Genomic DNA, 23475 nt, shown 5'->3' with positions numbered 1-23475 from the left:
TTCAAAACGAATCTGCGGCTGAATGTGCGGCTCACTTGACTCTGGCCTATTGACAACGTCATCAACTGACGTAACTGATGATATACTTAGCACTAGTGTGATCTCTAACGTTAACGTGTAAGTCGATAACATACCGGGACCGACTGGCTTTCCGTTTTCCTACAGTATAAGAAACTATAACGTACGGGTGATCCTGGCGAAACCGTACGTGTACATGTATGCTTGTAAAACAACCAGGTATCGTCTCAATACAGTAACATGAGAAGGATGAAGAATATCATTTAGAGGTATATTGCACCATCGTTAACATTTTACTATTGAATAAACCTTGTAAAATACAGGCAATGCTCTTGCTCAAAGTTAGGCCAACTCGTATTACACTACAAACGCGTATTATATTACAAACGCGTATGTGCATCAATACGTTACTAGCAGTGCCAGTAGCACGAACTGTGAGAAGTGTGAGTTGCTGCATAGGATCTATTTACAACTTTGGTCCCTGTGATTTAATTAATGCTCAACCTCGGTTGTAGGCTTGAATACCATTTTACTGAAGTAGCCTACATATCATTCATGCGCAACTTCCTAGAGTACAGTAGGCTAGGCCTATTGTAAGTTAGGCCATATTCTTAATGCCTGTAGACCTGGTTTCAATTAGTTCTGCTGCAGTTCATTTCTGATACTGCCAACTATGGGACATTCTCTTGATTTTATGTAATAATATCCTGACAAAATTTGGTTTCTATCATGCAATCAGGAAAGGGTTATGGCATGCATATGTTTTTACCTGTTGTTGGGAATGTGAAGAAAATTTTTCAGGAAGTGAGTATAATATAAAACACAAATGCGATGGTGTTCTTCACATGAATTTCCTCAAACCTTGTCGCAAAAGAGTAGAAAGTGGTACCTTGGGTAAAACACCCAGCTCATCGGCAAAGCCGATGAGCAATTTTATGATTAAATGAAAGTTTCAATGTGAACTTAGAATTAGCAAGCTGGACAATGAGAAGAAAGGATGCTTGACTGGATTGGAAAAAAGAAGGAGAATATTATAAAAGATACATTAACATAGTTCTTCAAATATGAAAAGTTTTATAGGTTGTCCCATGTATGAGATGGATAGGGAATGTCAAAATAAATTTGGAATCGAGTGCTTGTTATTTGAATTGTTAAGACATACTACGGAAGTAGTGTAGCAATTAATTAATGCACATTCAGTGTTTCTAACATTTTATTTCTGGTATATTTGTTTGCTGCAGATTGGAGAAGAAACATTGTAGCCTTTGCGGTTTAATATGGCTAGTACAGAACCACCAGGGGACCCAGGGGGTGAAGTTAAGCCTTCACCGGGTAAAGCTGGAAAGGTACTGTATATGTTTTGTATTTCTATCTTTTGTATCAAAGCTTTAAACCAGGTTATGAATTCAACCTCAACTTCAGAAACTGAGCGGTAGTCTGAAAAAGACAACACAAAAAATAAATATATAAAGGAAACATAACATGACAAAATCATTGTGTTCACAGTATTACGTGTGTAAACCAGTTTTGGAAGTACATTCTGTGGTTTGGCACCTACTACAAGTGAAAGTGAAAAGTTAGCAGTTTTGTGTTTTCTGTAATACTTACTATAGCAGGACAAGTACAAAATAAGCTTATAGGATTGATTGACAATTTTTTGTCCATCAAACAGTTCTGAATGCACATCACATTTTACATATCAGAAACTAGATAATACTCAAGTCAAATCAGTCCTAGCGGAATTGACAAATAAACAAAAAACGTCGATTCAAAGTACTGCAAAGTCAATGTTTCAATATCCCACTGGACACTGAGAATTCTAATACACGACATACACTATATGCTATGAGTGCATCATTTGATGTCCACTGTTCACTCCTGAAGACCCACATTGAATTGATCATTAGAAGAAGAAATTTAAAGAAGAAGAAAAAGAAAGAAGCATTTCAACCTTTATACTATGCTTTGAGTTCATGTTTTAAGTTGAGCTTGCATTAAGTTCAACAAGGAACTTTCAACAACAGCTTTTATCATGAACTTACTCATGGATAAAATCATAGCAGCCAAGGCTGAGAAGAACCATCACAATGTTTTTTGCTTTACTTGTAATGAAGATTAAAGTAAGGCTTCAGCAGGGTTTGCTTTACTCTTCAAAACATTTTAGCATAGATAATGTTATCGCTGACTGCAACACATTGCCAGTGATGAGTTGGTGAGTGTACAACATGAGATGACCCCCCCCCCCCCACCCCATGTGAGACTCTATTTACGAAAATCCCAAAGTTGATGTTTCGTCCTTTTTCACTACAATTCATGGAGTGCATGGTTTTTGTTGATTATTGTAAATAAACACATTGCTCCAATATCAATTTACAGAGTGTCACAGTCTGCTATTAATGAGGTTTTGTAAACCTTGCAGGCCACAGAGAGTCTTGCATGTAGGCCAGATGCTGCCAGCCGGTCTCACCTGACTCGCTTGCACTTTAAGATATTTGATGACAGAAAGATACACGTTTTAACTATCTGATGTTTTATTGTAAAAGTCACAGCCGTAACTGATGTCATCTGTCAACTGATGGAGTCAAAAACCTCCGTTTGATGAAATTTATTGGTTTCAGTAATTTTGTATATTCCTTGTGAGCGAGACTTCACTTACCTTTAAAATTGACATATATATTGTTTATAGGAATGGAATATCATTTAATTTTGAAAATTTTGTAAGGTTTTAGTCAATTGACCTGACCTCCAATTTATGGAAGGAATAATTTGATTCGACCTTGTGCCAAATTGCCTTGTTCAGTTCCTGTGTTAGTGTTAATAACTGCTTCCTTTTATAAGTTACAGTATACACTTGATTTAAAGACATGTGAGGTAATTTTTAGACCAATAAAGGAATAATTCAAGGCACAGGTTGATCATTTGTCAATAGCCCAGGACACCGACCTGGGGGGAAAGAAATTATGTTTGAATGTCAGTTCCAGCTGTTTGATAGCTTCCACAGTCCATAATTTTTCTTAAATATGTATGTGTTTTATGTTTGTAATCGGTGTAAATGGTTGGATGTAAAAAAGTGTCCAGTTTAGTGTTTCATGGTTCAGGGACACTTTTTCTTTTTGTAGTTGGAGGGTTTACCAAAAGAAGACTTGATTAAGTACATAAAGAAGCAAGCAGCTATCAGTCAAAAAGTGAAAGCCAAGTGTGAAGGTAATGTGTTCCTTTTTTTTCTTTTTCCGGTAATATTTAGAGGTATCCCATCATTTCCAGTGATGACTGTTTTGTCTAAGTACCGACTTTCGTGGTTTCATATTCCACGCAATTCTGTTTCATACTGAAATTGCTTAGACTCCTCTCTTACCCATCTCTTAATTATTGAGAACTTTCTCCTTCGTTAAATCTTGACTACCTATCGAAAAAAGCTTTATTAGAGTATTCTAAGTTTTTTAAGTTCAAATACTTCACTGACATTCTGGGAATCATTTATTTTTATTTTTTCATGTTCTTGAACAGATTTAAGTAAGCAGATATCAACCTTGAAGAAGCAAGCAGCAGAGACGACGGACAATGACAGGGTCGTTAAGTTGGAAGAGGAAGTGACATCTTTAAAAGAAGAAAGAGAAGAGATGTTAACAGCTTACAATGCTGTACAACAGCAACAGCTGGGATCAGCAGAAATACAACAGGTAGGCTGCTTAAATTGACTGGTTTGCCTTCCATGAGCAATCCACTTTTCTTCTGGATCCACTCAAGTAACTGGAAGAACTTTGGTTTTGTTTTGTTTACAAGGTTCATGAAGCTTTTCTTCAAAAAGGCACATGAAACCAGTAGTTAGCGATTTAGTGATTAATACTACTTAAAGCCCAGAGTCTCATATGCAAAGAAGCTCAGACTAGGTACCTCTGCTGTGAAAAAAGTGATGAGTCTATGTCTTAAACGTCTGACACAGATCAAGGATACTCTAACCTCTTTTTAACGGCTCACAAATATTTAAATATTTATTGTTTATACTGTAGTACAATTTAAATAATATTTTTTCTGGGTGAGCTTTCTTCCAACCCCCCCGCCCCCACATGGGGAGCCAACTTCATGGACCCCTGGGCCACACCTTCTCATGTATGAAACCATGGATCTGCCCCTGAATGTCTGAAAAGAAAGAAACAGAATTTCTCAATGTGGTAGAACAGAAATGCAGCAAACTTGCATAATTGTTCCTTCGGAGCCTTATTGATACCGAGAGAGGGGAGGAGAGGAGATATTATGAGGGAGAGGCAAGATAATGAGTTGAGGTTTGATCATTGGTTCCCTTCAAACTTAACCGCACCAATATTCTTAACTAAATATCTGCTTTAACAAGTGAAGGTCATCTTTCTATTTTATGAAAATTAATGTGCTTTTACCTGGGAGTTTGACTTGACTCTTTGACAGAAAATGGAACAGAATTTAAGCAATATTGAAGATGAAAACAATAACCTGAAGAAGGAGCTCATGGAAGCCAAATCATCAACTCAGGTGAGTTTACTTTTGTAATTCATGTAAATGGCAGATCCTGTTGGGCAACTGTATACTTTTAACAGTCGCCTGTGGAAGATAGTCACTCTAGTTAAATTCTTAGAAATTTATGATCATAGAACCAATGGTTACATCTCTATGTTCCGACATCTCTATGTTCCGACTTCTCTATATTCCGACATCTCTATGTTCTGACTTCTCTATATTCCGACATCTCTATGTTCCGACAAAAAGAAACAATTTGGGACAATTTCATTCACAAGCACTGTTTGGGCCATAAAAAACTTTTGGTCACTTTTTTTTTTGGGGGGGGGGGGAATATTGGTCTCAAAAAATTTGGTCCAAAAAAATGTTGGTCCAAAAAAAATTGAGTCAGAAAAAGAATTTGGTCACAAAAATATTGGGGTCAAAAAACTAGTTTTCTTGGTACAAAAAAATTTTGGGATAAAAAAAAATTGCTCCAAATTTTTTCTTTTTGTCGGAACAAAGAGATAGTTTCGGAACATAGAGACGTCCGAACGTAGGGATGTCACCGAACCAATATAGATACCAAACAAAGAATGCAGTTTTATAAAAAAAAAAATTGAAGTTGTTTAAATCATATGGAATTTAAACCAAAAAATTGAATTTTAATGAGATGCATTTGACAATTATATGCGTACATGCTAGTTTGATAATTCTTTATGTATATGTAAATATGTAATTGTGACAATCAATTAAACAAACATTTGAATTTGTTAGATGAAGAAATGTGGACCCTGAATAGGTCAATATTTTTTTATTCTCTAGTTTTGCTGCTTGTGTTAGGTTGGCAAGGTAACCTGCACAACCTCGATTTCTTACAACTTAATCCTTGATGTTGTTGACATAATCCCAGCAATGCTTTCCAGAGTATTCTCACGTGATGAGGGCAGAGACCGGAAAATGATGTATTGTAAGTAGGTATCTTGAATTTTAAATTGTTCTTTCCCCTCCAGAATCTAGCTGAGCAGTTTGAATGCCTTAAGATGAAAGAAGAAACCACTCGATCATCCTTCCAATCCCTCCAAGAAGACAATAGTTGCTTAGCAACCACAAATGAGGTAAGCAAAAACGATAATAGCCAGTCATGGAATGTGTATGTGTGGAAATAAGACTGAATGAGTGCCAACAGCTAGAGTGTTTGCCCCTCAATTGTCTATGTCTGCGGTTTCGAAATCCACCAGCTGACAGGCTCTCCTAACTTATCCAAAATTTGTGGTGTCATATGGAGACTCCTGTGGATTTTGTTATTTTTCTGGTTTTGTGAATTGAGAAGAGGGTTTTCATTGTTGTTCCCTCCTTTGCTTTGAAAAGCTTTGTGCAAATTGTATGCACTGCATAATATTTGAGAAAGAGCTCAGATACTGGGAACACTTTTCATATTAATGGTAAACTGAAGTGGCAGTCAAGGTAGCATCAGTGGGAACCAAAAAAATAACATGCATATCTTGTAATGTTATGAAGAGTTATCAGCAGGGACACAGCCATATAGAAGGCCCTCTTCAGGGGGACCCCCTCCGTTTGCAGACAGAATATTTCAAACCTTCTTCGTGTTATAGTACATAAACTATATAATATGTGGTACAACATAAACGGTTGAATATTCTTCCACATTTCAAAAGTTGCAAACTGAAGCACCAGTTTGTATCTTACCCATCTTCTATTTTCCACAAATTTCCCAAAGGGGGAGGGGACACCCTTTCCCCATAGACCCTCTCCCCATCATCCTGCATTCCATCATAAACCACAAGAGAAATATCTCCTTCAGGTTTGACAAGTTCCCTACAATCACAAAAACAAAGAAAGTTAGATTGAATGTCGTTGTTGTATTTACATGGAATTCTTACATTGCAACACGAGAGGTATAAGAGCAACTGTTTTGTCTTATCTGAAATTATTATTATCATTTTCTTTGTGATATAAAATGGACTGTTTTGTTTCTGTAATTGTGTGATTTATGAATTGCTAATAATGAGCTTTGCTATCGTGAAATACGATGATTAAATGCATTAATATATGTTCTTCTTTTCACATATTTGTAACATTTGATTTTCCTTGAATTTTTTCCATGGCCCCTGTTCATTATGTTAACCAGAGCCTAAAGGAACAAGTAAATGTGCTGACAGAGGCCAGAGATGTCACAATGAATGCCCTGAAAGTTATGAAACAGGAGAGAGCATCAGAGAGAGATGAGATGAACAAATTACAGGCCTCCATCCAAGACCTAGAAGGAGAGAATGAACAACTGAGAAAGGATCAAGAAGACATTCAGAACGGTAAACAGGAAGCTCAGGATAGAGTCGTCGAAATGGAGAAGAAAATCAGTGCATCTTCCGAAAGCGAGAGCAAGTTGCAGGATGCCTTGGATCAATCTCTGGAGAAGATAAAAAGCCTGGAGAAGCAAGTCGGAGAACTCGAAGAAGAGATGGTGTCACTGAGATCATCGGAAGAAAGCGAGACCGAATCGACCGCTCGTCTAGAAAAGTTAAGCGAGGACTCGAACAGGTGGAAGGAAAAGTGTGAGGATCTGGAAGCCAAACACAACGAACTGCTGGTCCAACTCGATCAAGTGCAGACCGAGGCTCGTGAACAGTCTTCGAGTACAGAGAAGAAGGAAGAACAATGGAACGTGAAATACAAAGAACTGGAATTGAAAGTGGAAACCTTAGAAAAGGAAAAATATGAGCTCAGTCAGGAACTTGTGAAATACAAAGAACTGGAATTGAAAGTGGAAACCTTAGAAAAGGAAAAAGATGAGCTCAGTCAGGAACTCGTTTCTAAGGTTGAGAGAGAGAAGGATCAATCTGTAAATGGCGATGCACTGGAAGTGAAGATCAAAGAGTTAGAGAAAGAGCAGTCTGAACTAAAAGATACATTAAACACAAGAAATACAGAACTGAGTAACGAGAAGGTAGAATTAGGAAAAGTGAAGGAGAAGCTGGAGAAGACGACCAACGAGCTAAAAGATTCAAAGAGAGCCACGTCGGAGATATATGAACAAATTGAACAGATCAAAAAGGAGCTAGAGGAGACCAGGAAGGAGTTGACGGATTCGAAAACAGAAGAGGAGAACCTTCAGATGCAGCTGAATATCATCAAAGAAGCACACATGGACAGTATGGCGACATGCGAAAAGCTGAAAGAGGAAGCCAAAGAGACTGCAGCCCTCGACGACGGAAAGGAAGAGATTGCGAATCTACAGGGAAGGATGGCGGAGCTCGAGAGGGAGAAGGAAGACTTGAGTGAGGAACTGGTAGTCATCAAGAAAGAATCAGAAGAAAAGGAAAATCAGTCTAAGGAGAAATGGGAGATGGAAAGACAAGAAAAAGAAGAATTGCAGCTGAAAATTCAAAGTTTAGAAGAAGAGGTTGAGAGACTGAAAGAAGACGACACGATCGGGGAACTGTCGTCAAAGGTGGAGAGGTTAGAGGCAGAGCGGGTCGAGCTCTCTGCGAATCATGCGAGAGAACTCGAGCAATTAATGGATGACAAAAACCATCTCACTGTTAAATTGGAAGCTTTCGAGGAGAACCGAGACGGTTCCGATGCTGACTATCAGAAACTAGCCAAAGAGGTTGAGAATACCAGATCAGAAAAGGATAAATATGCTGCCAATTTTGAGAAGCTAAAGCGAGCATCACAGTCGAAAATCCAAAAGCTCCAGGAAGAGGTGAAGGAGTTGGGAGCAAGGAGGAAGGAACTGGAGGAGATGTTGTCCGAAGCTAACGAAAACTGGACCACATTAGAAGAAGAGTGCAGCGAATTGAAGCAAAAGGAAGAAAGATTTCAGGAGGAACTAGAAGGGCTGAAAGGCGACCTGTCGAAGAAAGACGAGGAGATCAGTCAGTTGAAATCGGAACAGGGAGAAGCATTGTCGGAGAAAGACGAAGCCATCGCAGTACTTGAGAAGAAGGCGAGGAAGTTAGAGAAGAAGATGGAAGACCTGAACTTTGAAAAGGAGAGTCTGGAAGAGGACCTGGAAGATAAGAAAGAAGGTGCTAAGGTGGTGGAGGACCTCTTGCAGCAGGTCCGGGAATTATCCATGTCCAAGGAGAAGCTGATCGATCGTCTGCAGGAGGTCCAAGGTAAAGTCGACGAGTACGAGAGGGAGATCGTGGTCGTGAGGCAGCAGTTGGATGAGGAGAGGGTGAGGAAACAAAGTGTGGAGGAGGAAATCGGCAAAATGAAAAACAATTTGGCGGAGGTGAGTGGAATGGATTTATAAAGGATTAAAAATGTGATTCTACTTTAACAATGCTTAAGACAATGCTCCTTCTGGTTGAAATAACACAACTTTAGAGGAGTTTGCAATATATCTGATAGCCGAAAATGAAACTAATTAACGTTCGACTCCTGACGGATTTGCAGGAATTCGAGATTTTCAAAGTTTACATTAATATTTTATTCTAGTCAATGAGAAATTTTGAGTTAGATGCCAAAAGTCATATAGTTATAACTTGATACATACAATCAGAGAGGGAATGAATTGCTAACAAACAGCTTATCTATATAGCAAAAAGCTATACTGTGAACAGTAGGTAAATATATATACAGATTAATGCAGTCTTGAATTAGTCATAAAAAGTTAAACATTACCTTTATATATTAAACCAAACAATGGAATAAATAACGTGTAAGCTTTGGTATCCATTCTCGGTTGCAACGCTTGCTTTGTTTACACTAGCCAGACAGTAGGAAATGTGTATTGATGCATATATCATGATAATAGCCTAAACCTGAAATTGCAGTACTCATTGGACCTTGAAAGCTCTTTTAATTTAATAGATCTGAGATAAAGTATTGGCACCAGGTGTCAGACTTTGTAAGAATTTGTATAGCTTCCTTATTTAACTCCAGCAATTTATTTGTAGCATTATACTGAAGTCAATCAGTTGGATATCGTATGCAAAATTAAAAGATAAAAAAACAAAAAGGCACGAAATTGTGGTTTGAAATGACCCAATGTAATTGGATATATGGCATATGATTGGACACGTGCAACAGGTGTTGTTAGCAGCCTCACAAAATTGTATTATTTCTTCCATTATTCTAGCTAGACAGTGAGAAATGTCGGTGGGAAAATTAAAAGCGTAATAGTTGGGATGTGGAATTTGCTGTAGTGTGCAATTGACATGAAGTATTAGTGTAGTAGAACTAAGCCCTTGGATTGCAAGATATGTAACTAGACCTGTGTTAATAGCAATACCACATTTGGATTTTTGTGTAGTTTCACGGTGGAAAATATTTGTCAATTGATGTGAGGAATGGAACATAGTTTTAGTTAGCAATATAGTTAGCTTGTAAAGTTAGTATTGAATTTACCTCAGCATACAGTAACTAAATGGTTAGAAATGTGAAACAGGTGTTTATTGCAACATTTTCCATCATTGTGTACATTGTCTGCTCATTTCTTACCGTAGTTACAGAAATAGAAAAACCACCAGTAGGGTAAAATTACTGGTATGTTAATGGTGAGCAAAGAACAGCTGTGTTAGGTCAACTCAATAGGTCATCCACTAAAACAATGAGACAAAAACTTATTGATTGTCTTGTTTAAGTGAATTTAAAGTCAGTACTGTATATATACCAGTTGTGTACATTTCGGTGGTGTTAATAATACGTAATAAACCATCTTTATGCTCCTGGTGAGATATTTCCTTATTGAAGCTTTTCATTGTACAATCTCTCAGAATTAGAAAATACCTCAAGAATTTTGCTGTAATTTAATAGATGACAATAAAAAATTTTGTTGTCTCAGATAAAAAGTTTTTAGCAGACATGTCAAAAGCTACTTTGAACCTTTTACAAAGTATGTTTTGTAGATTACTAGGATACAAACATTTCCCACAATTTCATTATTTTGGTCGGGTGGAATTGTGAATTTTTTTAGAGTGTTGATCAGGCTTGGGGCGATTACATCTGAATGTAATCGATTACGATTACGATTACTTGAGAATGTATGATTACGATTATGATTACGATTACAGCTTAAAGTTGAAGTAATCGATTACGATTACATTGTAATGTAATCGTGATTACAATCATGATTACATTGTGGTTACTTGCACAATCCTCTGCATATCTGTTTAATATAACTCTCTGCCAGGAAAAAGGAAGGGCATTTACAGTATGGTATATTGAATATGTACTTCCCAGTACTTCTTAGTATAAGTTTATTGTGCTAGAGAATTCTAGAAGCAGGAACACGTCTTTGGTCACACTAAAAGCTAATAGTAAGAATTAGTTTTAATCATTTCTACTAATTTTGCCCTTCTCATTCAAATTTCACTGTAATCATAAATGTAATACGATTACGATTACTTTGCCCTTGTAATCGATTACGATTACTTTGTAATTTTCACAAAAGTAATCGATTACGATTACGATTACTTCAAAAAATGTAATCGATTGTAATCGATTACGATTACTGATTACGATTACCCCAAGCCTGGTGTTGATGCATCACAGCATGGGTTTTAATATCTATATATTGTGGGTAAAGTTGAATTGGTTCATTTAATTTTGTTTTTCTGTATTTTTTGTCTTATATTTTCATTTCTAGTCTCAGATAGAAAAAGAAGCTACTCAACAATTAGCAGATGATAGTGATGGTTTGAAGGCAGAACTCGGTGAGTGGAACTCTGAAAACCTGCTCCATTGTGACAGTAAACATAACGTTTCCCTGCTGGGAAGCTAATAAGATTTTACCCTATTTAACCCTAACTACGCACTGCCTGACAACAATTTCAATTGTAACAAACCCACTACATGGAAGCGAAAAGTCTTTAAAATACACCACTCAGTTGGTTCAAGTTGCTGATTGTTTTTCAGAACCTTAGTCCACTTTTGTTTTAACAGAATTATTGTAGAAGGGTTGAGGGTGGGGTGAGGGAGGGGGGATAGGGGATGGGCACTAATGGCACATTAAAATGACTTCCTGGCACAAATTTCAATTTTTCGAGAGCCTCCAATGTCACAGCCCTTTAAATTCTCACCATTTGTTCAAATCATATTAATGAGAAAACAAAATGTTAGAAATTTCAAGGTGTTTTCCTGATAGCATACATGTTAGCAGAGTAGAGTTAATACTACTTTTGATATTGAACAGATCTGTGAGTTTATAGAAAGAGCTCTTGACAGCGCAGTTTGAAAAGGAATTGCGGTTATTTTGTGCTCATCGGTAGAGTCGTGTTTCGAAGGGCAGCACGGTGAAATTTTTCCGAAAAAAATCGAGGGCAGTGAATACGAAAGATATCATAGCCAACAGTTTCGTCGAGAACTGGGATCGTAAATTTTAATCAGATCATATCAAATACTGTTTTTTTTTCCCTTTCTAAATCAGATGCGGTAATGTATTCAAATTTATAAGTGAATGAAAACAAATATATATCTGATTGATTTTATTTACACCTCCTTATATTTGTTTTAGAGCAAACTAAAAAGCAATTGTCTGATTCTGAAGAGAAGGCACAAAAGTTGAAACAGTTAGCCATGAAAGTGAAGAAAGAGCTGGAACAACAGAAAAAACAGGTATGGAATAAAACCAGCAAAAAAAAAAAAGGGAGGACGAGATCCTAGAGCAGGGGAATCCCTAACTGGGGTGCATGAACCCCCCGGGGTGTGTGAGTCCACCCCAGGGGGTTCGTGAGCAATTCTGAAAGTCAAAACTAGAGTAATATTTTGTTGAACTAAAATCTGAGATACCATATAATTTAGTAATGTACAAAAGTTGTACCTATCGACAAACTCTTTTCACGTTCCATACGCATATGTTGCCATAGTAGTACCGTACCGTACATGTGATAAATAATTGAATTATGAAACAGACACAGGCCGCATGACTTTGGTGAAGTTGGTGTACGTATGACAGTACGTCGTGAAGATGAAAAGCTGAGAAAGTAACTGAAAGGTTGGCCAAAGTAATTATTATTATTTTAGAAATTCCAGATGACCTCCATTTTGCCCGACACAAAGCAAAATTAGCATAAATTCATGCTTGAAAATTTATCTTGAGTGACAACATGCAGTCACTAGCCTGTTTTAACATGATATACTAGTTCAATATTACACTATGAACTTGATCTTTTACGAAGCACTGTTATGGGTACTATAGTAAAATAGTGAAATTTGGGGGTTCGTGGACAACTCTGATATCCACAGGGGGTTCGTGGCGAGATAAAGTTAGGGAAACCCTGTCCTAGAGAATTTATTTCGTCAATGTAGTCTCTTCTCTCCATTGGGAAGTCGAGCAATTGATATTGAATGGCCCATTTGTTTCTTCGAAGGATGATTTTTTACTGAGGATATAATAAAATGGTCAAAGCACCTTTTTAACTGCATTTTTATTTTCATGCGAAATGTAATATTTTCAATTCGGAGCAAGATAACAGATTTCAAACGATTGATGAGTTTATTAATCGGTTCAGATTTCCTTTCCAAAGTCTTTTTGTGGGAAGAATGTAAAACTGAAAGTAAAATTCATATTTCTTATAATGCATTAGTTGATTCTTTTCTGTATTTAAATGTGAAACAAAAAATCATACATACGTTGACTATTTTCTCTTTTGGGCTTCAAATTTTCAATGGTTTCGTTATGGCTGTTTTTTCCGTATGTTTTGCTCAAGTACTTGAACTCTATACCATGTGTATATAATATACTGTAATAAATATGATGAGACAACAGAGACATAAAAAGGAAAAGCATGCAATTAGTTATGGTCATATTGAATGCCAATGTAGTGTGACTCAATAGATAGCTTTGATTTGTCTATAAATACACTGTACCTTGTGAGGCGTAAAATTGAAGTGCTAACATATATGTTGTGAAGTGTTTGAGATGTTCTTGTTGTATTAAAGTGGATTGCTTTTCCGAGTAATTTTTTCAGAAAATAACTTTATTCGTTGCATCTATTCTCACTTGTTTTTTATGATTTTTTTTCCTTTCCAGGTAAATAACTTACAGAGAGAGCTTTCTGCTATTAAGACCAATGCTACCCAGAAAGAGAAAGATTTGTCATCCATGGTACAAGAGAAGGAAAGATTGCTACAACAGGTGACAAACTTGAAAGATGGGAGCCAGCAGAATATAGGAAATTACCAGAGTCTGCAGGTGGAGTACGAGAAGGTCCAAGATGAACTGGACAGCGAGAGGGAAAGGTCGGAGAAGTTGTCGACACGACTGACCGAGATCGTGGAAGACCTGACCAAGCTGTCCAATGAGAACACCCAGTTGAAGGAGGAGAGGCAAGAGCTTCAAGAGAAATGGGAGAGGGAGGAGAAGGAGGCCAGGACGATGGAGAGGAACCTAGCAGAGGTGAGGTGTAAAGTGATGGCTCTGGAGAACGAGCTGGAGAAGGAAGCGACGGTCAGAGAAGAGAAAGAAGAGGAACTGAGAGAGGCACTGGAGAAGAATAACGACTTTGAAGACAAGTTGAAGAGACAGGCCGAGGATAACGACAAGACCACGAAGAGACTGGAAGCAGCTCTGCAGGGTGCCAGCCAGAGTAATCTGATGGACTTGGAGATAGCGGAGTACGAACGGACGGTCTCCTCGCTCAACGCAGACATCGCAGAGAAGGACAAGAGCATCGCCGAGATTCGACAGGAGGTGGAACGTCTGGAGAAGAGGATGGAATCCATGGAGAAGGAGAAACAAGCGCAGGAGGGACTCTTAGAGCAGGCAGAAGAGAGGGGGAATAAACTCAAGCAGCTCCTGGTGAAGACCAAGAAAGATCTGGCCGATTCCAAGAAGGCCGAGATGGAGCAGAAGAGCACGGAGGCGGCTCTGAAGGGTCAGATGGAGCACCTCATCCAACAGTCGGAGCAGTTCAAGCTCGAGATGTCCGGCGTCCTCTCCGAGAATCAGAAACTCCAGGATCAGATCCGATCGTCCAGCGACGCTAACGTGAGGACCATCAGGAGCCTGGAGATGAAGAACGAGTCGTTGATGGACGATCTGGAGATGTCCCGCAGTCAGCTGGTGGAGATCCAGGGCGAGTTTGATAGTTACAAGGTGCGGGCTCAGAGTGTCCTGAAGCAGCAGAAGACGAGGGATACGTCCCTGGTGCCTCCGGACATGACGAGGGACGAGAAAGACCGGCTGGAAGAGGTGATCTCACAGTTGAGGAGCAAACTCCAGGAGAGTAACGATAAACTCACGGCGATGAAGCACGAGTCCGAACACCTCCAGGAGGAACATGATAGACTTTTACAGCGCCATGGGGATATCGTACAAGACTTGCAACTCAAAGAGAAGACCTGGAGAGACAAGTAAGGAATCGCTTTACATAAGATTCACTGTGGAAATTAAGGAATGCACCACAGTTTGTGTCTTTAGATCTGTATGTTTGTATGAATCTCTAAACTTGAATAAGTTTCCATTAGGAGTATGAGCCATACAATGGTTGATAAAGCAGCTGGGTGTGTCTACATGATAAGTGTCTCTCATGGTCAAACATGATTGAACAGAAACTGTATTCCAGTCTTGTCTATATTTATGTAAGAATCTGCGCTGGAGTAGTCACAATAATTCCCCATTCTGCTTTTACTAAACTTTCACTGGATAAGGAGAAAATTTTTGTGAAGTTGTTAGTATGATATAATTGTTGATCTGATCTGCTGTCTATAATAATGTTGTGAAAGGTTTCTTTGAAAGTATAATGCATTCCATTTCACATCGCAGGTTAGAAAAGATGCGTGTTGAAAGTCAGTCAAGCCGAACGGAACAGACTGAAACCATTAAAGAATTATCCTACCAAAACGAAATCATTGCCTCGACATTTAAGGTAGGTCATTTTCTACATCTGTATGGTGCCACATAGCTCTGGGTGTAGTAACAATGCCTTGCTGTTGAAAAACATATCCCAATGATTAGCCTATGTGGCTTCTTCTCTCACCAAGGAGTAAGGAGAAATTGTCAGTGGTATCCAAGAAGTTAAATCATATTTTAGAAAAAGGTTTTTTGAAAATGGGTATTGCAGATAAAATGTGTGATATTCATGTAGACAAATGGTGCAAATCAAGACGCATATATATTTGCTAGCCCTAACCCTCCCCCTCTTCTCTTGAAATAGATAAAAAATATATTTATATAAAAAATATGAATGAATAGTTAAAATTGAAAGGTGTGTTTACTGATTTGTTGATGATGATTTTGTGTATTACAAATCACAAAGCACCATCCTCACAATTGTTTAACAAACTTGTGAAAGAGTAGACCGTCGAAACCTGCTTCATTTTTTTTTCGTCGTCACAGGACCAAATCAAGCAACTCAGGTCGGACCATCAAAGAACAACGGAACAACTCCAGCACCAGTTGGATGGGACGGAGAATCAGCTGTTCCGACTCCAAGAGCAGCAGCAGGCCTCGTCTTTCAAGGACAGTCACAAGGATGAGGCCAACTCCAGACCGAAAGCGGTGGAGGAACGGGAACAGGGAGAGGTAATTGAGAATAAATCCCCTCTACTTGTAAGTTTGTTTAGTTTGTGAGATTAAGCATTGCCTTGTCTTGTCTTACTACTGCCTGCTTGCTGCTTTCACCTTATTGGATTCTTTCAACCGGTGCGGTACCGATCCTTTCCAATATTTCTTTTTGGCTTCGAACTTTGCTTCTACTTCTGAGCCTGGTATTCAAGAGGTGGAACCAACCGATGGAACTGTCTTAACAACTACATTTTAAATTTTTTTTTTACTGCTACATTTTCATTCCTTTCAGCTCTGTCTTTATTATCTGGTACTGGTTATTTTGAATAAACTAAAACTTTGGATTTTCTTGGATGAATTTTTGGTTTCTATTTGTGTTGAGAGGTATTTAAGAAATATTTGGGAACTTCAGACAATGGTGGCAAGGGGGGGGGGGGGGGGCGTTTTTTTTGATAAATTGCTGCAATTGTAAAAATTGAATATTGAACGTTAAATCTTTCTTGTACCTTTTATTGAATAGTGTTATGTTGAAACTCTCGCCTTGGGAATATTTTTGTGTTTTGACTTGCCATTCATATTTCACCAATAGTATATTTATGAAAAGTGGGGATTCCGTCTTTTGCACCTACGCTGTGGAGAGCGCCATCATGATTATGTACTTGGTGTAGTAAATAGCACAAAACCTTTGGAGTCACTAGGTCCTTCTCTTCTTGGACCCTAACTACCATCTTGTTTTCAATAACAATCACAAATATGCTCTATCATGCTAAATAGTTAAATTTCTCTGGCTGGAAAATAGCTGTGAAATATTTTTCATATGGGAATTTAAGGGGTGGGGAAGGGGGAGGGATAGGTAGTGGGAGCTTATAGGGAGGCATGTACCTGCAGTTTAATTGTTTTACTGTTTGTTTTCTTGTGGCTTGGTTTCTTTGATAATTAAAAAGCTATTACTATGGATTGGTGTGGGGTAACATCAGTTGACTGCAATTGAGAAGAAGGAATTACTGTTAGCACTCAGAATGGGCTTTACTAACTTTTCTCAAACTTCCTAATTAGAATTTAAGAAGGGATCTTTAGCACCTGGGATACTGCTATCTAATTATAGATCACACATTGGCATTTCATATAACTTCACATATCCTGGAGGCTGGAAGTTATATATATACATATATATATAAATATATATATATATTCATATATATATATATATATATATATATATACATATATATATATATACTCTCTTTGGATTTTTGTACTAACTCTTATAAGGTTCATATTCTGGTTCTCAGCGGTGGTAAGGTCTGTAACCTCATTTGGGTTCTAGGTCCTGACTCCTGATAGAAGCTTTGGGTCCTAAAGTATCTTGGTAATTGTGCATAAGAAAAGAATTGGTCATCATAAGCTGTAAATGCCTTTAGTGGACTCCAAACCACCATACATTGCAAGTAGTGCTTCATCAATGGAATATTCTCTTGTTTCTAAAAAGTGACGAGAGTGAAGATTTCCAGACTGCATTGTTTTGAAATACTACAAAAAAAAACAGATTATTTCTACTGACCTTGCCAGACCTGAGCAAGTCTCCCACACTCTGTTTCTTGATTGCAAGGGCATCTCAACTCCAAATTGAAATACCTTTGATGATCTGATCCTTGCAAATGAATTAATATTTAATATATTCATCTTCTTTTTTCTTTGAGATGACAATGCATGTTGTTTGTACTTACCCAGGCAAATGTGCAGTTATGTTTTTTCCTGTATCATGCATCCTTAAACTATCCTGCCATGTACATTCTTCATAAGCAATAATGTTGTGAAACCCATTGGCGGTTACGAAATGTAATCTTTCGGTATAGTGTCGATGTGCAGTTTCCCTAAGTTTCACCCAGTGTTGATCGACTGTCTCTTGTCGTACAGGGAATGGAGAATCCAGAGCAGGAGGTGTATCCAAAGTTGAGCAGTCACAGATCTATGTCTGTTACCAGTGACCACGAGGCACCTACCTTTGCCCAGCTGCTCTCCACTACTTCCGAGGACAAGCAGAGCATCATCAGCGGAATGAGTTCATCTGCAGAAGAGGAACACGTACGAGTACAGCTGACTACGGCCAGGAAAAAACTTGAGCATTTTACAGAAGTAAGGATAAGTTGCTGGAATTATCAATCAGACATTAAAACTTTGTAAATAAAAAAGAAAAAAAAAGAAAAACATTGGTAACATTTTTGGTGTTTTATCTAGATCATGTTCTCTTAATCTGTACATGCACCCACTGGGTGTGTTAGACAGGGCTCCAGGGGGTGTAAAGGATGCAAAAGGAATACATTTCTTGAACGTGTTTGAAGTTCATCCACCGCTGGTAAAGAGGGGTACAAAAGTATTATTTCAGTGGCTGAGGGGTGCAAATAGTGGAAGAGGGAGTGCAAGGCAGGACTTCAGATGGTGAGAAGCTATAGGCATAGACAACAGACTTCTGAAAGTGTAAGTTCATCCACATCTGGTAATAGGGTGAAGATAACTATATCAATTGCTAAGGGGTGGGAGCATTGGGACAAGGTTATGAAACTCCTGAGCTAGTAAATGAAATTCACCAGCTTGTTTTCTACATTCTTGCAACAAAGTAACTTTCGTTGGTCATTCTATGGAGTGGAAGGCTTAAAATCTTTGCTTGAGTGTGCCATCTATTCTCCTGTTACAAAAGTCATTGTTTACAGGCTCATCAACACCCAAGGAACTTTACTTAATTTTGTTCATAGCCGGTAAATTTTAATGTTATTGCAATATTACTCTTTCTTTTTTATTTACACAGTAAATAACTCTCTATTTTTTCTTGTATTTATTCTAATTTTTTTAGTAGTATTGTTGAACTGTGTTGGATTTAACCCTAATTTGTGTAACCAAAACAAAAATGAATTTTGTATACCAAGTGACAGTTGATGTCATTAAAAGCATCCCCTATATTACCAGAAAAGAAACTGATGTTAAGTTTAGATGTCTGTTCATTCTTTGCCCTCAGATTACGAGTGAAAACGAAGCAACCATCTTACGCCTCACAGAACAGTCTAAAATACTAAAGGAGGAGATAAGAAGATTGGAGCGCAATCAGGCCAGGGAAAATGCAATTTCAAATTTGGAGTACTTAAAGAATGTTGTTTTGAAGGTAATGTAAAGATAAAATGCAATGAACACAATAACAGTAACCTCGATATCACAGTGTAGACTTTAGTAGTGTTGTGGTATTTATAGTCAGGAGTGTTTCAACTGAACTGGTTGACGTTTGCAGTTCTTTTTGAGGAATATCGTTTATGCTTCAAGAATTCACTGTATGTCAACCCCAGCTGTAACATTCGTGATTCAGATGGTAAAATGTATAAAATATATAAAAGAAAAGCTTTTTAACCATTCTGCAGGTATATGAGAAATTTTATTGCATTTTCATATTTAGTGACAATAAGTGATGATGTTTGTAAATGATGGGTGTAGTTGTTGCTAGTTCAGACAAAAAAGTGAAGAAAAACAAAAATGATAATAAGTTAATTCTTTCAAAGAAATTGCGCCTAATGACTTTGACCACTTGAATCAATCGATTTGCTTTCCCCTTCGTTGTAGCAGTCACTGTGCCTGTTTGGTATGACATGAACTCATTTGAGTCCGCCAGTGATCTGGCGTCTGTAGTCTGCTGCCCTCTAAAATGGAGAATTATTCACGATATTTCTGACTTGTTTTTTTTTCATTCGCATAGTTTATGGTGTTACCAAAGGGGGATGAGAAGGGTCGTCTAGTCCCTGTGCTAGAGACAATGCTGAAGCTCAGCGAAGAAGAAAGTAAGAAACTTGTGAATATTGCTCAGGATGAAGAAATGACCTCCTCAACTGCTGGACTGGGTACTTATCTACATCGTTGGTCAGGCGGTCTCATGTGATGCTGGACGGTCCACGAATCGGAAGTGGGTCGCAAACTTTCAGTTGGTCAGGGGATCTCTCAGAGATGTTTCAAGCATTTTCTACAATTTTTGTAGCTTCCCGACGTTGATAGTCCAAGTTCGCTTTCATCCTGCATTCTGATTATTGCTTCTGAGGGATGGGGTCTAGTCGGTCATGGCTCGGTCGTCATGGAAGCTCTTGGGTCGTGCATCTGATAAAAAAACTGAACAGCTGATTTACAACATATCAGAGAAATTTTGCAACCCAAAGTGAAGAGGGCAAGGAATTTTATGGCAGATTTTGGACTTATGGTTAATCCACTTGTCTAAAACAATATCACATTCCTATTTGTAAGTGGAGTCATTAAGGGCTGATATGTATGTCTCACAAACAGAACTGAAAGCTGACATTGGGATATTCAAAACCATCTTCTGCCAAACTGTAGAAGCATTATATTGCCTGATTATTTCATTTGGGTGCACTCTTGATGGTTTCTCTCTAGTTAACATTCATTTGTTCAATAAATGATTCTTTTGTTATCTGTGATATGATGATACTTATCCTTAACATTCTCAAAGATTTTTTGTTTGTGTTAATGAATTTATTAATGAAGTCAATCCAAAACATCCTCATGAAAGCCATTGTGAAGGGTTTTGAGCACACTTCTTCACATTGTGACCAGGTTATGTGTGTTTGAGAATTAATTAATTAATTTATAATTCTGTTGCCATGCACCATTAATGTCCAACATTTTACACTTTTATGGAGTATCATTCAAAAAATTTAGGTATGACTTGTAGATGTACTTTGTGGATAAAAGAAAAGAAAAGAAAATTCAAATCAAATCAAATAAAAAGGGGTATACCAATACTTTAACATATTTGAAATGGCTTGTCTGTGTGTTGTTAATTGCCTTAACAGCTCTCTGTGCATAATCACTCTTGTTGACTGAGGTATTCTATAGTAAGGTAATATGCTGTGAGGTGCCTTTATTAATGGTCTTAAATCCGTCTTCTCTGGCTGCAATATTTCTAAGTTAAATTGAATGCTACCATTTTGCTACCAAATGAGATTTCAGATATATCTGCCTGTGAGACTCTCATATCTAAACAAGAGAACTGTATTGCACCTTTTTGTAATTTTTTATATCGATGCTGAAACTGTCTCTACACATTGGGCACTTTATGGTACTTAAATAATTTCAAGAACAAATTTTAACTTTTATTCATTTATTGTAAGTCAATCATCAACCACAGTCGTCTTAGGGACAAAATAACATCTATACTCTACCAGCTGAGGTGATGGTGGAGGGGGGGGTAGGAGGGGGCCATCCCTATAAAATCAAAGCATTTATTAAGTTAGGTAGGCATCACCATTAATGTAATGAAAAATAATTTCTAATGGTAATACACAAAATATTAATAATAACGATGATGATCAACATATAGTACACCTGATAAATCAGTTAGAGAATTCATAGCTGGGAGTTTGATATACTTTCCAGTCTGAACTACTCACTCTTCTGCAAATTTCTGCTCATAATGTACGTTTTTATGATCAAACATCAAAATCACATTGTTTCAAGTGGGTGTTTCATGTTTTATAGATTTATCAAAAGTTAGATGGATTGCTGACAATGTTGAAATGTAAACGTAAGGTCAACTAGTAAAGTCAACGTAAGGTCAACTAGTAGGTCGTCAATCGGACCGGCCATCTTCTCTGTTGCTCTATGATGATTATCATCACTGGTTAATTTCTTCTCCATCTCAGTTTGTGGCTCTTTGTCATGTTTCAGAAACTGACACATCACGTTTTTGCATCTTCTGTTTGGGATATTCTTTGTATTGAACCAATGATGAGTGACAAAAAGAAGGTTGTTACATATATACATAGTACAAATTTTAGTTATAATAAATGTCAATTAATAAAAATCACTTTTCCTTTTTTGATACAGTAGAAATTGTTTGTCGTTATTAGCCATTGTAAGGTTTAGAATTAACTACATGTTAAAAAAACAAATTGTTATTGTTTTCAATGATAATTTTAACATGAAGAGCATAGCTTCTTAAGGAACGATTAAATAATAATAAATGATTATTATTAAACGATTATTATTATTAAACGATTAAATAATAATGAATACCATATATAAATATCATACCATATATTAAATAAAGGTATGCCATGTTTGCTGAACGGTTAGCAACTTAATTTACACCTGTAATGATGTAATGGCTACTACATTTAACTGCACTTTAGAATCATGTTAGAGGTTGGATATTTTTCTATTCAAAATAGTGCTCTTCTGTTCTCTAAGTATTGCAGGGCTGGGGGATGGGGTTGTGGGGAGGGGAAGGGGGATTGTGGAAACATGACCCATCTATCCTACATTCATAGTGTTCTTAGTTTCTCCCGAAGGCATTTATTCATTCCAAAGGTGTTTAACATGGTGTTACATGGAGTCATGTCTTGAAAACTGTTCTTCTTTCAATGTGCGGTAAAAGATTATTGAATACAAATGTTCAAAATTGATTGTAATTATTTTTGGGGACATATAAAAGAGGAAATATTTTTAAATATTAAAACTTTTTTCATTAAGATAACATTTTTCATTGAAAAATAAACATTGCCTTGTTAAAATTTTGTCTTTCGCATTATTATCATTGTGTCCCATAAAATGTTCCATCTATAAATACTGTACGGAATGGTATCGCAAGTGATGCCCTTAATGCCTTTCTTTTTCTGAATATTGATGGCAAGAGCAAGCTTGATCACTCAGGGTTGGACATTTTTTGTCTATATACTGTACTTTCATGACATGCATCAAAACACTGGTACTGACAGTATGAGCAGTATGAATTAGAACTGTTCATACTGGCAGTATGAGTGCTTTGAAACATGATATTAGACGACAGCATGACATGGTATCAGCAGTGCAAAATTGTCCCAACTGGCTGAGCTTGACATAGGTATAGGTGTGAAAATAGGAATTATGTAATGTACTAGGCTGTATAATGTATGGCTTTCTGACAATTGCTCACTACACAAACTTAAACAAAGTCACACTCAAGATAAAGAAAGACAATGACAGATCCTGATTTCTATCCCCCTCCCCCCCACTTATCTGGTTGCTGTTATTAGGTCTGATGATCTATTGTGTATCAGGGACCACAGCCCCGGCCTCAGGGACAATTAGTGGACCTGAAAAATATAGAGGGGGTCCTATAAAATATGGGAGGATAAAAGAATAGTGTCATCGCATTTGGTGATATACTTGTTCCTTTGGGGGGGGGGGGGCTGACATGGTTCCCGATGCATCTGGCAGCTGGTAGTTCACAAAAATGATTCCTTCACATTACCATCAAATTCAAAATCCTTTCTTCTTTGATCATTAATAACTTCATTCTGAGCACGGAAAAAGTCTGATCGGCGATTCTTAATACTTTGTAGAGTGTCCATATCAATTTTGATTCTTCTCTTTGAGTGTTTTGAAGGCTGGTTTTTAAGGGGTGGGAACCCATGCTCTGAACCAGTCTCTGATATAAACAGAAACCTAATGTGAATATCAAACACGCCTCCTGATACCTC

General features: G+C 37.5%; 1 protein-coding gene across 2 annotated transcripts; it reads left to right on the top strand.

The window, feature by feature from the left end:
* Nucleotides 1-84: 84 nt before the first annotated feature.
* LOC139975147 (uncharacterized) lies at nucleotides 85-22527 on the top strand. Of its 2 annotated transcripts, none has more exons than XM_071982790.1 (15): nucleotides 85-287; nucleotides 1260-1364; nucleotides 3138-3222; nucleotides 3526-3698; nucleotides 4441-4524; nucleotides 5502-5606; nucleotides 6641-8749; nucleotides 11108-11174; nucleotides 11975-12075; nucleotides 13493-14814; nucleotides 15227-15329; nucleotides 15800-16012; nucleotides 17885-18103; nucleotides 18981-19124; nucleotides 19707-22527. In XM_071982790.1, exons 2-15 carry the CDS (start codon nucleotides 1296-1298, stop codon nucleotides 19884-19886), a joined length of 4974 nt encoding a protein of 1657 aa, XP_071838891.1. In that variant the 5' UTR covers nucleotides 85-287; nucleotides 1260-1295; the 3' UTR covers nucleotides 19887-22527. The 2 variants fall into 2 exon arrangements, with proteins under 2 accessions (XP_071838891.1, XP_071838892.1); XM_071982791.1 differs by having other exon boundaries at nucleotides 86-287; nucleotides 15800-15985.
* The last annotated feature ends 948 nt before the right edge of the window (nucleotides 22528-23475 follow it).

This window comes from Apostichopus japonicus, chromosome 10, assembly GCF_037975245.1.
Source record: "Apostichopus japonicus isolate 1M-3 chromosome 10, ASM3797524v1, whole genome shotgun sequence".
Classification (NCBI taxonomy): domain Eukaryota; kingdom Metazoa; phylum Echinodermata; class Holothuroidea; order Aspidochirotida; family Stichopodidae; genus Apostichopus; species Apostichopus japonicus.
The sequence above is the reverse complement of the archived record's forward strand: the minus strand, read 5'-3'. Positions and strand labels throughout refer to the sequence as shown.